This window comes from Gadus chalcogrammus, chromosome 12 (assembly GCF_026213295.1).
Source record: "Gadus chalcogrammus isolate NIFS_2021 chromosome 12, NIFS_Gcha_1.0, whole genome shotgun sequence".
Taxonomy (NCBI): Eukaryota; Metazoa; Chordata; class Actinopteri; order Gadiformes; family Gadidae; genus Gadus; species Gadus chalcogrammus.
Window position 1 is genome coordinate 17,035,896 of NC_079423.1, and position 17,500 is coordinate 17,053,395.

The window sequence follows — 17,500 nt, forward strand, 5'->3', positions numbered from 1 at the left end:
CTTTCAAGCATCCCCCCTCCTCCTCCTCCCTCCTCCACCACCCCCCTCCCATCCCTCCCTCCTGCGGGGCAACGCGAGATGCGCCTCCCCAGCTTAACCCTGGGAGAGGAGGGAGCGGTGAGCGTGCAGAGTTCAGAGAGGAGGCACGCCGTATTGACTCAGGTATTATCTGCTGGTCCTCCATCCATTACAGTAATCCCCCCCTGGCTGGGGACGGGGGTCCCCACGGGGGCATTCCTCTGGTCGAAGGGGGGCCTGGTGGCGGATAATACGCTCGGCAAACACCCTTCAGACACTCTGCCCCCCCCCCCCCCCCCCCTCGGAGGCAGAGCACAATGGACGCCTGCTCAGCACCACCTCATTGGTTTAGCAGAGCAAAGAGACAAGATGGAGGCGAGTGAAGAACAAGAAGGAGAAGGAGAAGAATAGCTGAAGGGGGATTCGTGTGCTCTGACTAAATAGTCCGAGAGTATTATGGTCTGTGAGGAGGAGAGCCATTCTGTGACGTTAAATAAATAATCCACAGGATTAAGGTTGTGAGCCCTTCTGGGGAATGCTGATGGATGTGTGTTTGCTCACTGTTTTGTGTGCACGTGTTCATGTGTGTGTGCATGTGTGTGTTTCATGTGCAGAGTTGTGTGTGTGCATGTAAGTATGCAAGTGTGTGTGTGTGTGTGTGTGTGTGTTTGCGCAAGCATAAAGTTGAGTCTGTGTGTGCACGCACACTTGTGCGTGCATGTGAGTGAGTCTGTGTGAATGTGAGCAAGTGTGTGAGTGTGTGTCTTCAGTGCGTCACAGGTGTACGTGTGTGGGTGTGGGTGTGGGTTTGTGCATGTGAGTGAGTGTGATTGTGTGTCTTTAGTTTGTCACCGGTGTATACGTGTCTGTGTGGGTTTGTGTGTGTCACAAGTGTATATATATGTGTGTGTGTGTGTGTGTGTGTCACAAGTGTATATATGTGTGTGTGTGTGTGTGTGTGTGTGTGTGTGTGTGTGTGTGTGTGTGTGTGTATATGTGTGTGTGTGTGTGTCTGTGTGTGTCTGTGTGTGTGTGTGTGTGTGTGTGTGTGTGTGTGTGTGTGTGTGTGTGTGTGTGTGTGTGTGTGTGTATATGTGTATATGTGTGCGTGCGTGCGTGCGTGCGTGCGTGCGTGCGTGCGTGCGTGCGTGCGTGCGTGTGTGTGTGTGTGTGTGTGGGTGTGTGTCACGGGCAGGTGAGGCAGGTAAGAGCCGAGGTGTGTGTCCAGGATTAGGCGTGTCTCTGGGCGAGCGGCCATCAAACGGCTGTCTCCGCGGGGAGCTCAGAGCCGCTGGAGACCCAGCCGGGCCTCCAACAGAGGGCGAGCGTTAGCCGACTGCAGCTGGGTCAGGGGCCTCTTCAGCGGGCAGGCGGGCTAGCGCTGGGGCCTAGCACTGGGGCTCCTGGAGCTACTCTGCTGGGATTAACCTACTCTGCTTGGACCATACGATCCCCCTCAGATCAGGTGTTCATGGAAGAAGAGGAGCTAGCCTATCACCAGGCTCCGCTGGAAGCTCCCCCCCTCCCCCCGTTCCATCAACGTGGACCAATCATCATACAGATCTAAACCATCACTCAACCTGCTTGTCTGATAAATAGGAGGATTTTCCTCCCAGGACTTAATTAATAATCATGCCAAAATCAGTGCGTATTGTCAGATTTCAAAGGCTTTGTTGTGATGACATATCCATTCAAATTAAATCTATAATTTAAATTGATTCAACAATGACTCAGCGAAGCAGGGAAGATGAAAAGTCTTCCTCCTCCTTCAACCGTTTTCAGTGAAAAAAATACTTATTTGTCAGCAGAAAAAAAACGACAACAATAAAAGCGAGACATGGATAATCGTCCCGCTAAACGGCGAGACCGACCCGACCGGTGTTGCATCATGTGTTTTGACTGAGTCCCCTTGCGTCTATTATGGGATGTGAGCACAGAGTCAGAGAGCCGGGGCGTGTGCCTCACGCCCTGCGCTCTTACTTTGAAACAAACGGGATGAGCTCTGCCTGTGGGAATTAGGTGAATGTCACAATCCCACACTTAGTGTGGCCAGGCAGGGAACCAGCCCAGTGAGGTACACCTGTGAGCTCATTAGGCATGGCTGACTATCGATGGGAACCTGAATAAACATGGTACATTCATATTTGACTGATAGGTGCAGAATTTAACAAAGAAACTCAATTTGGGTCCCTTGGCTCCAATGACATGAAATAATGAGTTAGAAATTATTATTATTCTGAGACTGACCTGCCGTTTAAACCGTCTAACCAGGGCAGTTTGTGTACTGGTTATGTGTACCGGTTATATTTGGTGACCACGTGGTCGGAATACTTGCACGTCACTCGTTGCTCACCAAAGGGAGCAACAGTGTTTGTGTGTGTGTGTGTGTGTGTGTGTGTGTGTGTGTGTGTGTGTGTGTGTGTGTGTGTGTGTGTGTGTGTGTGTGTGTGTGTGTGTGTGTGTGTGTGTGTGTGTGTGTGTGTGTGTGTGTGTGTGTGTGTGTGAAGGCGGGCGGGGCTATGGGACTCCAGGTGTTGCTGCTGGCGCTGTCGCCCTTAATGACAGAGCAGCAGATCTGGTTGCGTTGCTTTTCACATGGTGACACCTAGCTGCAGGGTCCCAAACCACACCTGGCCCTAACGAGGGGCCCAACGATGGGCTCTAACGAGGAGCCCTAACGAGGGGGCCCTAACGAGCTGTCCTGACGAAGGGTCCTCACCTCTGTGATCAACACAGAGTTGTGGTGACCTCTGGCCCGGTCACCTGTGACTCTGGAAAGGTGTGTCTCGCTGACAGGTAGGGGCGAGAGGTAATCATCTGAACTTAGACGCAGGCGGGGTCAAAGTGTGACCAAGCATGTCTGGGAAATCACGTCAGTGGATGTGGTGGATGAGTAATACGTTGTTATCGCAAGCATAGAAATTCAATTGGATTGTTTTTTGTTTTGAGTTTTTACGCACAATGATGAAAGCCATCCATGACCGTAAATGACGAGCTGACGATAATATTAATAACACTGACGACAGTACTGGCAGCAGTGGGCCGTCCTCCCCGCCTAATCTCTCTGTCAGAGCAGGAGGGAATGAGAGAGGAGATGCCCTCGGGCGTCCCACCTCCCTCGTCTAGTGACATCGTTCCCTGCCAGATGTGGTTGTGCAACGACTGCTCTCACACAGATCTCGCCCAACTCTGCCTGCAGCGAAGATCCAGTCAAGATAAGAGCTTCACGGATATCCAATTCATCTTCCTCACCGTTTGGGCTGAGGCACCACGAAACCAGAGGTCGCCCTTAATGCCCAACGTTTCACGTTTTTCTCGTTCTCGTTTTCTTCTTTAACGATCATCGAGGATTCGGTGGAAGTATAACGCAATCTGACCTGGAGAGATAGACTCCCTTGTTCCAGTCTTTTTTTTTACTATTAGTACTGTCAGTTGATATGGGAGTGTCAGTTATTACAGTCAGTTATGATTGTACGGTAAAACAAGCAATGCAGGGTTGGTGTGACGATCAAGGAGTTGAAAGGTTTAATGCGTATAAACGTACATAAAAATAGAAACTTACCTGAAGCAAACGCCCCCGGGTGAATAAGTCTGTCTGACTCACCCCCCTCCACACTCCAGGTGATGCATTGTGCGTGGTGATTATAATCATGAATAAGTGCAACAGGCATGAGGGGGTTGTTTATGTATTCCACCGTTTTCCCAGCAGCATTTGAAATGTTGCGTTTGTTTTACAAATCATGGAACTCAATTCTGCTTTACTTCCGCATTCATTCACCAAAATGTCCCATGTGGGATGAATAAAGTAATCACCTCCTCTCATCTCATGTCATGAACTGATCAAGTATTTGAAATGACATTATTTATGTGCTATTATTTGTTCTCCTGGTGTTGTAGTTCACATCCACCCCCTGTGGTGGGTGCATGTGTGTATGGATTGATCCCCAACATTACTTCATCCTACGGAAAGCAATCAGTGTCCTTTTAAATCGGATGCGGTTATCAAAAATCTCATCATCCCCCCTCCCACATGGAACTGAGATCCAAGATGGCGGCCGGGCAGGGGGGGGGGGGGGGGGGGGAGAGGGGAGAGAGAGAGAGAGAGAGAGAGAGAGAGAGAGAGAGAGAGAGAGAGAGAGAGAGAGAGAGAGAGAGAGAGAGAGAGCGATGGAGAGAGCGATAGAGAGAGAGGACCGGTGGTCTGGTGGTCTGGTGGTCTGGTGGTCTGAGCGTGGGGGTGCCTCTTACCGTCCAGGTGGCTGACTTGGCGGTGCTGGACTGCTGGAAGGAGACGTCGAAGGTGTGAGGTCCGGCGTAGTCTGTGTTGGAGGGGATGGCGGGGGAGGGGGAGAGCGCGTCGAAGGTGGAGCTGGGCTGCGAGTAGGGCGACGGCGCCGCCACGTTGTTCTGTGCGTGGTCGTTGTTGTAGGGGCTGGTCGACGTGGAGCCGCCGTTCTGGATGCTCTGGTCCATGCTGTTGAGCAGGCCCAGGTTGGTGTACTGCGACTGGGGAGGGGGGGGGGGAGAAGGGGGGAGAGAGGGGGGAGGAGGAGAGGTAAGTCTGGCGTCGCTACAGGATCTCCAGAGGCTGTGGTCGGTGACGTCACCCGGAGGCGGAGGGCGGTTCCCATCATCGAGATGACGCGAGTTCCTGTGTGGAACCCGTGTCGGTGCACAGATCATTCCGGTTCAGTTGTAAATGACGTGCACACGGAGGCAGGCGGGTGAGTAATCGGTTAGTCAACGGGATCTAGAGCCCAAACCGGATGGGTTTAATGGTCTTTAGATCGCTCGATCATTTATTATACGAGAAAAATGTAACGTGGTTGAGGTGAGAAAAAAACGTTTTGGAACCAAAACCAGTCCTGACTCTCAGACGGATTAGTCTATTAAGGACTGAATTGTAACAATATTAAATCATTATATATCTAAATTTGAATAATTGTTTTAGTTTATGCTACACGTGAACACAAAATAAACATAATAAACAAACTTTTTGCCGGGATTTATTTGTTTTTATTAGCGTGACGAGACATGCGCTGAAACAATATCCAGAGTTTCAGACCTCAATCACGGGATGTTGCCCAATATCCCGAGATAGTGAACCAATCAAATTGCGCCCTCTTAGTAGGTCCACGTGTAGCATATACTAAGAACCCTTAAACTCTGATGAAGCTACACTGGCGAAATGTACAATCCTTAACGTCAAACGATTCCCAAACCCCCCTGTAGAGTGTACCCCTCTTCCCAAGCCCCCCTGTAGAGTGTACCCCTCTTCCCAAACCCCCCTGTAGAGTGTACCCCTCTTCCCAAGCAGCCCCCCCCGATGCGAACCACCCAGACGGGATCACCAGGAATGAGACGTCCAGGCTTCAGGGCGCGCACACCGGCGGGCCGCCGGCCAATGCCTCCAAGCACCATGCCCCCCCAGACCCCCCCATTCCATTCCCTTTATAAACGGCACATTCCTGTGCAAGGTGCCACATCTCTCTCTCTCTCTCTCTCTCTCTCCCTCTCTCTCTCTCCCTCTCTCTCTCGCTCTCTCTCGCTCTCTCTCTCGCTCTCTCTCTCTCTTTCTCTCTCTCTCCCCTGTCTATTCCAGGCTTGGCCGGCCACAGCTGCCCCCCCCCCCCCCCCCCCCTGCCCCTCCCCTTCACCAGGTGCTGGTGGACTGACCGCCGAGAGATGCACCGAGCATCAGGTTGTGTGTTAGTGTGTGTTAGTGTTTGTGTGTGTGTGTGTGTATGTCGGATGTGGGAATGACAATACAAAGTGGGGCGCTAATGGTGTTTCTGTTACAAAGAGAAAAGACCCCTAGACAGGTGCTCACAGACACACACACACACACACACACACCTGAGAGGTCATTCAAGTCAACTGCTCCATCCTCCTGGAACAGCCACAGGGTAGCTAGCGGTGTTGTGTTGCAGTGTGTGTGTGTGTGTTGCAGTGTGAGTGTGTGTGTGTGTGTGTGTGTGTGTGTGTGTGTGTGTGTGTGTGTGTGTGTGTGTGTGTGTGTGTGTTTAACCCTACAAAACAATGGGAGAGCAGCTTAGCCGAGTTTGTCTGAAGCAGGGACCAGACAAGTGTTTGGTGAGGCATTTTGAGACACACGCCCTCTGACAAAGGGCCGATGACATCACTAATCTAGAGCAGGCTTACTCTGGGAGGCCCGTGACGGGGTTGTCTGATCGGGGAGAAGAGACCACCTCTTAAGATAATGAAATGATCCCAACACCAAACGCTGACCCAATCCCCTGTCTGGGATTTATAGCACCCGATAAATACAGAAATAAAGGTCTTTCACAAACCGAGACAAATACGGAAATGATTGCATAGTTGCCATTTTGGAAGGATGTTGAGATCTTGTAATTTCTTCATGTGGATTCTGATATGTTTCTGACTTTGCCCCGAATACTTTCGAACCATAAAGTAAATTTTTAGACTCGTCCGTTGTACGGTAATAATAAAAAACAATAAGCAACTGAAAAAGGCAACTGAAAATAACTTTAATAAGCAACTAAAAAGATTGCTGTATTGGTTTTTCAGTTGCTTCGTAAAGTTTTTTTGTTTTCTTATTAATACAATACGACGTACAAGTCTAAAAAAGACAAGAAATGGTTTCTGATGTTCTTTGAGAGGGACCAGGCTAAACCCTGAGTGGGACCAGGCTAAACCCTGAGTGGGACCAGGCTAAACGCTGAGTGGGACCAGGCCAAACCCTGAGTGGGACCAGGCTAAACCCTGAGTGGGACCAGGCTAAACCCTGAGTGGGACCAGGCTAAACCCTGAGTGGGACCAGGCTAAACCCTGAGTGGGACCAGGCTAAACCCTAATGGGACCAGGCTAAACCCAGTCCGCTGGGTGCTTCAGAGGGCCTGAACCGGAGGAGGCATTATTGCATATTCCACAGGAAAGGCTTCAGTTCCTGGATCTGTTGAGTCAGATGTTGATGTCCCCGTCCGACCTGCCGATCTTCTGGCGCAAGACTCACCTGAGCCTCCACGCCTCCTCAGCCAATCACTCACACCCACACCTTCACCTGATCACACCCACACCTTCACCTGATCACACCTTCACCTGATCACAACCCACACCTTCACCTGATCACACCCACACCTTCACCTGATCACACCCACACCTTCACCTGATCACACCCACACCTTCACCTGATCACACCCACACCTTCACCTGATCACACCCACACCTTCACCTGATCACACCCACACCTTCACCTATTCACCCAACCACACATTCACACCTTCACCTATTCACCCAAGCACAGACGCACATTCACACCTTCACCTATTCACCCAACCACAGATGCACATTCAAACCTTCACCTATTCACCCACCCACGCACACACTCACATGTTCACCCATTCACCCAACCACACGCACACATTTGCACTCAGATGTTCACCCAAACACACGCACATGTTCACTCACACATTCATCCAGACAGATCCGTGATTCACCCCCTGTCACGGACTGTAAGGGGAGAGTTGTCTCGCTCGAGGTCAACCTCAGCCTTAGTGGCCAGACAGAGCAGGGAACCCTCCACCCTCCCGCTGGCACGCTGCCCCACCCAGCAGGCCAGAGGCATGTCCCCATCTCCCATTAAACCCAGTACAGGAGGAGGAGGCGTGCCTGACATTCTGCCCTTATCCCTGCCCTGGCACCCCTCCCCACGCGGCCTGGCACCAACACACTGGGCCAGGGGCTGGGGCTAGGGGCTGGGGCCAGGGGCTGGGGCTGGGGGCTAGGGCTAGGGCTGGGGCTGGGGGAGGTACCCACAACCTGACATCCAGCCCTGGAGCCCAGGATCAGTTTTAATGGAATGGAGGGAGGGAGGGAGGGAGGGAGGGAGGGAGGGAGGGAGGGAGAGCGAGAAAAGAGAGAGAGAGAGAGAGAAGTGAGGGAAGAGAGAGAGAGAGAGAGAAGTGAGGGAAGAGAGAGAGAGAGAGAGAGAGAGAGAGAGAGAGAGAGAGAGAGAGAGAGAGAGAGAGAGAGAGAGAGAGGGAGGGAGGGAGGGAGGGAGAGGGAGAGAGAGAGAAGAGAAGAGAAGAGAAGAGAAGAGAAGAGAAGAGAAGAGAAGAGAAGAGGTGGCGGTTTTGTTTGTCCCTTTCCTTTAATCATATCTTATTCCCCCGCTATACAGCAGCCATTTAATAAGCACCCTGGCTGCTCCTAAACATTCCTGACGTTCCCAGTTCGGGACGTCAGGGAGATGAACAGAGGCGCTGAAGCCCCCGTCCTGACGTCCGGACAGCCCTCCGTGGAGCTGCTGGAAGGCGGAAGGCTTCTCCTTTGTGGTCGGCCCGGGGCGTAATGCTGCGGCGAGCGCTCTGTCCGTAGAGATCCCAGAGCGCGCGGGCACGGCGCTGCCAGACGTACACCCGGTCACAACACCAACAGACACGGGAGCGCTAGGAAGCTTGGGGGATTCACCGAGGTGTAACCATGGTGATGCCGTGGCGACTACCTCGCGGTTGTGTGGCGTGACGTACATTGACCACGCACACGTTTCCCCCCCCCCCTCGGGGGTTGATTGGAAATGTCAAGGAAGTGTTTTTTTTTGTATCTACCGCATTTTCCACAAAACACAAACACGTACGCTGAGTTCTTTCAAACTATTAAATGTCCAACTGGTTGTCTCAGCTTCAGACCTCATTGAGAAGACCACCACCATCTCTCCTTCTTCCACCTACACCACCACCTCCTCAACTAGCCCTACCTCCACCACCACCACCACCACCATCTCTCCCTCCTCCACCTCCACCACCACCACCACCATCTCTCCCTCCTCCACCACCACCACCACCAGCTCTCCCTCCTCCACCTACTCCACCACCTCCTCAACAAGCCCTACCTCCACCACCACCACCACCACCCCCTCCACTACCATGACCACCACCACCCCTTTAATCTCCTCCAACACAAACACCCCTCTCTCCTCCACCTCCTCCTCCTCCTCCTCCTGAACCTCCTCCTGAACCTCCTCCTCCTCCACCAGACCCCCCCCCCCCCCCCCACCGGTATACGACAGGATCCTGAGCAGACCGGGCCCTTAGGGGAGGCCTAGCTGTCTGTTGGGGGGGGGGGGGGCGTGCTGAGTGACCAGAGGGGTGAGATGCATTAAAAGCTCTGCTTGAGGTGGGGTCGGGTTGGCTGGGTGGGGGGGGTTGGGGGTCTTGGAGCAGGATTTGAGATGGGTGCGGCTGGGGAGGGGTGGGGGAGGAGGGGGGAGGGAGGGAGGGAGGGAGGGTGGGAGGGAGGGAGGGAGGGGGAACTTCATAGCTGCTGGGGTGGGCAGAGCAAGTGATTGTATCAACACCAACACAGCATTAAAAGCAATTACGACGTGTGTGTTTGTGTGTGTGTGTTGGTGTGTGTGTGTGTGTGTGTGTGTGTGTGTGTGTGTGTGTGTGTGTGTGTGTGTGTGTGTGTGTGTGTGTGTGTGTGTGTGTGTGTGTGTGTGTGTGTGTGTGTGTGTGTTGCTAGGTGTGTTAGTGTGTGAGCGCATGTGTTTGTGTGTGTGCACGTGTGTGTGTGGGCGCAAACACAACACAAACCCTCCACATTCTAATGACCATCAAGGCTCCCTGGTGACTGGGTGACTGGCGGGGGGGGGGGGCTGCTTCTGGTTGTGGTGATGGGGGGGGGGGGGGAACCTGATACCCCAGACACAGGGAGCGTTGAGGTGGACCCACCACTTAAACCACCACCACCACCTCCCCCCCCCCCCCCCCCCAGGTCCACTCACCACTCAACAACTTAAGAAGACACGACCCGACACACCTGCTATCTGCAGCCTGCAATCTGAGCCGCGGCCTCGCGCCCCGGGTTTACGACCCGGCCCAGACCCCGCCTCACGCCCAATAACAGACCAGCGCAGGGTGCCATTAACATGGTAATGCTGGGGCTGGATACGCACCATTACCATGTTAATGCCGGGGCTAGATACGCACCATTAACATGTTAATACCGCTGCTAAATAGACACTGATAGTGCCTGTCATTGCTGCTTCTAAGTAAATTCCTTTACTCTGTTAATACGGCTACTTAGTAAATGCTACTGCTGTGTTGCTGCTACTGAATAAATGCTATTAATCTGTTAATACTGCCACTAAATAAACACTGTCAATATGCTAATGCTGCTCCTAAATAAATACTTCTAGGATTGGACTACTGCCCTACTTGATAAATAGTATTACTATGTTAATACTGCTTCTAAATAAATAGTATTACTGCATGCATTTGACACGTATCATATGAAATAGCTATATTGCGTTACTTTTATAGATATTCTGCTACTAAATAAACCTTAACGATCGTATTCTGTGTCTGAAACCCGTGCAGGAACACACACAGCCAACAGCGGGTTGTTATAACACAGGGGCAGGGGGGAGAAGACCGAGCCGTGTCTCTGGAGGTGTGGACCAGAGGCCCAGAGGCCGGGCTGGCTGACCCCAGAGAGCTGCAGGCGACTGGGGGTGTCAGAGGACAAGCACCCCCCTGAAACAGTGATGGACGGGGGCAGCTAAGTGGAGGGAGCGGGTCCCACTAAAACAGCCCAACGGATTCCTCTCCCGTCGTCTTCCTCCTCTTCCTCCTCCTCTATGTCGTTAACGTTGCGCTCGTTGGCTTCCTGTTTTTGTTTGCTACTGCGATGGAACAGCATTTAATGTAAAAGTGGACGGAGGACGGGTGTTTAGACGTGGGCGAGTAATAGAAAATGGAGTTGGAAGCTTTGCATCAGATGTCTAGTCAGACTCAGATCAAATCAGTGCTCCTATGATGAGGGAGTTTCTGCTTTGTAGATCTCCTCGGAGAATCTATTCCTTATTTAATGTGGAGCGCTTAATAAACCTGTGATATCAAAACGTGATATTATAAACATGAATAAGAAACAGTTTGCTGGTGTTTTTTTGTTTTTTTTAAGAAAATTAAGAACCGATTTAGAGAAACTGAAAAACTGAAATCTGAAAAAAAAGTTTAGTGTTACCAATGAGATACAGAGTGTTCTCCTAAACGGGCCAAAACATCCCAACATCCCTCAAAGTGAAAGCCCAACATCTCAAATGTCATCACAGCAAGATGACAAGACAAGACTCTAAGGTATAGTATTCTAATAAATCGAAACAGAAAGTCTAGCGTTAATTGGCCATAAGGTGTCGTTTTTGGTTCACGAGAACTCTAACCCAGATCAGATATGATCACCCTCCTTCTGCGTCTCATTCAGAGATTTAAAACAACCGTCCATATGTTGTTGTTTGTTTGTGTGTTTATGTGCGTTGACATCATGCGTCAGAGCGATGTCTTTGTGATTAGAGTGTAAACGCCGGCAACCATAAATCACAGCACAGGCCTACCAGATAGACGCCATTTTATAGAAAGCTGCTCTTAAAACACAGGTTCCAGCTGTTGACATTCCCCAGCTACCTGCATCACACACACACACACACACACACACACACACACACACACACACACACACACACACACACACACACACACACACACACACACACACACACACACACACACACACACACACACACACACACACACACACCAAAGATGCACGCCCATACAGTGTGACTGGGCTGAAACAAAACAAGAATAAAAAACATCTCAGAGGCAAACCCCTGTACTAATTTTCACTCTTTTTCTCAGCCTCAAATTATTTGATCAAACAAAAGCAAATTACAAAAACGACCCATCATCATGTCAGTTTTCCAATTTAAAACAAACCATCAAAAAAATAAATATATATATAAACGCCATTTGGTCGACGATTTCCGCAAAATCCTCTTTCAACACCTCCACGGTCTACATCCTAACACTGGGAGCCCCCCCCCACCGTGTTTCAACCCAAACCAAACCGTTAACCACGGCCCAAGACACAACACCGTCCACCGCACAAATCAAAGCTCCCCGAGGCCAGCTGGCTCCCCCGGGCCCTCGCCTAAAAGGGGCTCCCCAGGACCCAGTGCCCCCGCTGGGGGAGGCCTCGGAGGATAGTGCCCGGAGGCCGGAGGCCCGGCGGGGCTGGGCGGGCACGGGCCTTACCTCGCTGTAGGCTGCGGTGGAGCCCGTCTCCAGGTACAACATGTTGGCGCTGAGGTTGAGCAGGGCGGCCGCTGTGTGCTCGACCGGCTCCAGGGTTCCTCAGCTCGTGAAGCTCACGCACCACCCGGGGACCAGGACTTCAGACTCACCGACCCGGGACGCGGACTAAGGACTCACGAGGAGCAGGGAACCAGGACTACTGACTCAGAAGGGGGCGCACGGGTGGAAAGAAACCTCTAAGGGGGGATGTATGGGAATGTCATATATACCGGGGGACAGGGAGAAGGGGATGACCAGGTAAGGGGAGGAGCCTCGGAGAAGGCTTGTTCCACACACCTGAGAGACCACACCCATCTCCCCGGAGAAGCTGTCTTCTTACCCCACCTCCCCCGCTGCCGCCGCCTCCTCCTTATCCTCCTCCCTGTCCTATAAGCTCTTCAGAAGGTGAGGTGGCCCGCGTATGCAATCATTCTTAAATCACGCCCTGCAACGCTTAATGGAGAATTTGGAAGAAAGCCCTGCAAGCTCTCAACCGACAAACAGCCCCAAGCTCATTATGAAGCGTTCCTACTTTGATGCAGTCATCTTTCCGTACGTTCCTTGACTAACGCTACATCGGAAAACCAGGAACATCACCTGGAAACCAATACGATTCCTCCTAAAAATAAGAGTGCAGGGGGATCTTGTCTCACCTCATTGCCTTAACCATACCCTGAAGAGTCAACTGCAAGAACGGTTTCTCTCGTAAATCAAAAAGAGCCGTCATTAAAACTCCCACAGAGCTGCATCTATATTCCCTGAAGTTCAGATGCATGATTTATGGAGGAACTCTGCAGGTGACCCACCTGAGGAGCCTTTGCAAGCGTTCAACCAGTGGATGCAGCCCCACTACTTAGCATAAGAATCGCTATCTAACAACTTACCGGCCCCCTCCCAGCCCCAGGCGATCTCTTTACAAATGCCCCCCAGAGAGACCGCTGTAGGGAGCTTGTATGTATCAGAGGGGTCTTGTCGCTCTGTTGTGGAAACACACATTCTGTGTGTCGGAGTGCAACAGGCTGGCTGCTTCTACCGTCTCTACTGTAGTCACTAGGGCAGAGAAGACACAGGAACTTCTGGAGGGGGGTCCCAAATTACAAACTATACACTCAACCTATTCCCCTCCAAGGCCTGGTTAACTTTATCAAAACCTGTTTGGTGATGTAAAAGAATACACTGCAATTCGTTTTTTTCTATCCAAATAATTTAGGGAATTCAAAACGATCATTGCCGTTTCATGCCACTATTTACAAATAATTTTAATTTTGACATCTAAATTACAACATATGCTGCTCTCCAACTTGAAGGTAGATGTTATTTGGAGATTGGATCTGCTGGGTGGGGCTCAGTGGTTAGATAGAGCCTGCACAGGTCACACGACCTCTCAGCAGTAACTCAACAGCGTTGTCCATCAATATTGATTATTTCGTTATTTCTGTCACTACTTTTTGTAATTCTTATTTTCATGTTTTTTCATTGAATTGGCGTGTTTTTCAATCTTGATATCAATCTACTACTATCCTGTACTGTCCCTTCTGTGATCCATTCAATCAAATATTTTTTCCTCCTATCTAAGCAGTTAAATCAATTAAAATAGATTAGCAGGTTTTAGTGCTGAAAAACGATTTCTCCTGATGCAATGGGATGTGATGGTTGCTTAAATACGTTGTTGTTTTATTCTTGCCTTTGTGGAACATCAGGAGACTGTGGACAACGTGAACAGAGTCCAAGTCACGCAGAAATCCCACCTAACTCGGCCGTCACTAAAGTAAACGCTGGACTGTCAACACAGGAGGCTGGAGCCGGCAGAGGCCTGGCAGACGACAGCGAGGAGGAGGAGGGGGGGGGGGGGGTCTGAATGAGCACTGAGAGGTGTGCTACAACCACGGCCAAGCAGCCCCCCAGGCTAGAAAACACAGGCTAGGAGCCCAACAGGCTAGCTGCTATACAGGCTAGGACCCCAACAGGCTAGCATCCCAAAAGGCTAGCATCCCAACAGGCTAGGGACCAACAGGCTAGCATCCCTACAGGCTAGCATCCCCATAGGCTAGCATCCCAACAGGCTAGCATCCCCACAGGCTAGCATCCCAACAGGCTAGCATCCCAACAGGCTAGCATCCCCACAGGCTAGCATCCCAACAGGCTAGCATCCCTACAGGCTAGCATCCCAACAGGCTAGCATCCCAACAGGCTAGCATCCCCACAGGCTACCATCCCAACAGGCTAGTATCCCTACAGGCTAGCTGCCCGACCCGGCGGTCAGATGGTCTGAAAGCTGTGACCCAGGCAGAGCCCTGACCTCACGTCTCAGAAGAAATTCATGTATTAACTTCTTATGTTATGTCTTCTGAAAAAGGCTACAGGTATAGGGAGAGACTACAGGTAGAGGGAGAGACTACAGGTAGAGAGAGAGGCTACAGGTAGAGAGAGAGACTACAGGTAGAGAGAGAGGCTACAGGTAGAGGGAGAGACTACAGGTAGAGAGAGAGGCTACAGGTAGAGAGAGAGACTACAGGTAAAGAGAGAGACTACAGGTAGAGAGAGAGACTACAGGTAGAGAGAGAGGCTACAGGTAGAGAGAGAGACTACAGGTAGAGAGAGAGGCTACAGGTAAAGAGAGAGGCTACAGGTAAAGAGAGAGACTACAGGTAGAGGGAGAGGCTACAGGTAGAGAGAGGCTACAGGTAGAGAGAGAGACTACAGGTAGAGAGAGAGGCTACAGGTAGAGAGAGAGACTACAGGTAGAGAGAGAGACTACAGGTAGAGAGAGAGACTACAGGTAGAGAGAGAGAGGCTACAGGTAGAGAGAGAGACTACAGGTAGAGAGAGAGACTACAGGTAGAGAGAGAGGCTACAGGTAGAGAGAGAGACTACAGGTAAAGAGAGAGGCTACAGGTAAAGAGAGAGGCAACAGGTAGAGAGAGAGGCTACAGGTAGAGAGAGAGGCTACAGGTAAAGAGAGAGACTACAGGTAGAGAGAGAGAGACAGAAGATCTTGAATAAAACCTTGATGAGAAAGACTTGATATGGTGCGGGTGAATATGATAGGGCCTCATATTCGATGCGAAGACGTCCGTGGATCCTCTTAGGAGCTACGTGAACCAAAACGGATCCGGAGGTAGAGAGACTGTCGCCGTTCCACAGAGTATGTGAATGTTGCTGAGATAGGGGGTGGAAGTGGGGGGGGGGGGGGGGGGGGGGGCGTGTTTGAATGCTGTCACTGACCCAAGCAGAGCCCTGACCTGCAGCCACTGTCTCCAATGACCACCCCGCCCTGCGGGCCCCCCCGGGCTATAGGGGGCTAAAGGGGGCCCCAGGGGGGCCGACCCGCACACAAAAGCAAAGCAACATTTTAAAACGGCTCCTTCTGAAAGCTTTGCAGGGAGCCCAGACCTCTGTGAACACCTAGCCTAACCTCTCAAAGGGGATAATTAGCAAAGCTAAACAAACTTCTAATTATGTTAAAACGACTGCGGCAGCTGGCTTGAAAGGAACTTAAGGCGCTGGGGGTCATTTTATGGCCCGCGGTTTCAATAATGCTGTTGGTTTTAGTTTCCTGACCGTTACCTTCATCATCGTTACTATGCGTTATTGGTGGGTAAATAATCATAAAATATGCGAGGGATAAGAGATACTGTGATTTAAGGTACTTCTGTCAAGTCCTGTACATTTGTATGAAGTTAAGGTTTACTCTGGTTATTACGTTTACATGTGTATATTTGAACATCATTTTGCATTTCATCTTGTAAATATAAATGAGAAAAAAGTTGGAGAGAAATGAGAGAGAGAAAGAGAGAGAGAGACAGAGAGACTAGATGTAGAGAGAGACAACAGGTAGAGAAAGAAAGACAGCCAGAGAGAGAGAGACAGGTAGAGATGGACGGACTGTCCGCCCACACCTGGAACCAGTGACTTCCTGCCGTTGCCACAGAGTAGGAGGATGTGATGACAGCTCACATCTGCAAAGGAACTATCCCAGGTCAATTAAGGTCTCTTGCCATTTGAATAATTCTTCTTCTTTAATATAAACTATTGTTTATTTTACCTATTGCCAATAGGTCACGCAAAGCATGAGTTAAAAGTACATTTTAAAGTTCACTTTAGATTGATTGATTACATTTTGAAAAAGGTACAATTAAATACGTAAAATAGGTAAGATTGCAACACAATTAGTCATCCAGTCAGTTACTTAGTGACTGCGACCGGCTCAGTTGGCTATAAAACCACTAAATTGAATACAACTTTAAACTATTTCCAAACGAGTGGAGTGAGCTGAGGTCAACACATGATCTAACCAAGTATTCCTAATGAGGAGAATACACTCGTTAAACATGAACATGAAGAGAGCTCACTAGACCCTTTCAAGTGGATTAAACAGCTATATCTCACATTTAAAATATGGTTACATGATAGACATATATAGATAGAATATAGTCTGAATCAGATCTGGCTTGACTCTGCAAAGATAAGTGATTGATTAATGAAAGAAACAAAAACTCAGCAACATACAGATTGTCTGCAGAGAGGAAAACTTTACAGAGCCTTCTCAAGGAGCTGTGATGAGTTGACAGATGAGTATTCTGTGGTTGGTGACGCACCGATGAGTTGAGATCTTGGTCAATTATCCTTTCCTTCAAAGGATTCATTTATTTTATGAGAACGAGGTTCCCCTATACGTTCATCTATATGACACCATCATGTTCACATTATAAACTTCACCAGCGGAAACTGAATTACTTTGTTTCGCCACTTTTGGTGAAAATGCAGAACCATAAATCCAAAACAGAGACCAACGACCGATAGACCCACAGCTTACCTATGCCAGCGTTTCAACACGCTAAAAGTATCCTGTTTTAGACTTGATATTTTTGTATGTTTTACGTCCTGCCACTTAAGCATGGTGTCGCATCTTATCCTAGCAATCTTTGTTGCATGCGGGGAATGGGTTAACCTAGTGATTGTTAGTGCTTGGCACTTGGTTCTATGAACATCCTTACCGTACCGACAGCGATATATTGTTGTTGTTTCTCTTTCTTCTGAAAAATGTAATTATTGTAAGTCTCTTCAGATAAAATCATCTGCTAAACGCCCGAAATGTAAACGTTAATGTGGATCGAGTCATCTTGATCTGAGTCAGCTATCTCTGCGATCGATTCATCCTCCCCCAGGCGATGACTCTGTATCCAATTGTTTGTTAGTGACGGACGGGACACGCCTCGCAATCGACCACCTGAACGGAAACGGTTGCGTCAGACCATCGACTCCGGCGATGACAGCGCGGGCCGGGATGTTTCCGAGAGCTTTGGCCGAGTTTATATCAGTGTGTGTACTCACGCCGCTCCAGAGACGCCCGCGGTGTGAGGCTAAGA

General features: G+C 50.2%; 1 protein-coding gene across 4 annotated transcripts in view; it reads right to left on the bottom strand.

Moving 5' to 3' along the window:
• Nucleotides 1–17,500, bottom strand: part of tp63 (tumor protein p63) — a 46,836-nt gene that overhangs the window by 15,202 nt on the left and 14,134 nt on the right. For 2 of the 4 annotated variants that reach the window (XM_056604059.1, XM_056604058.1), the window contains exons 1-2: nucleotides 12,093–12,316; nucleotides 4,267–4,524 (exon numbers count right to left, since the gene is read on the bottom strand). In XM_056604059.1, coding sequence (XP_056460034.1) covers nucleotides 4,267–4,524; nucleotides 12,093–12,134 — 300 coding nt within the window. In that variant the 5' untranslated portion in view covers nucleotides 12,135–12,316. Of the gene's footprint in view, nucleotides 1–4,266; nucleotides 4,525–12,092; nucleotides 12,317–17,500 lie in introns of those variants that run through there. The other 2 variants (XM_056604061.1, XM_056604060.1) reach the window with 1 other exon arrangement.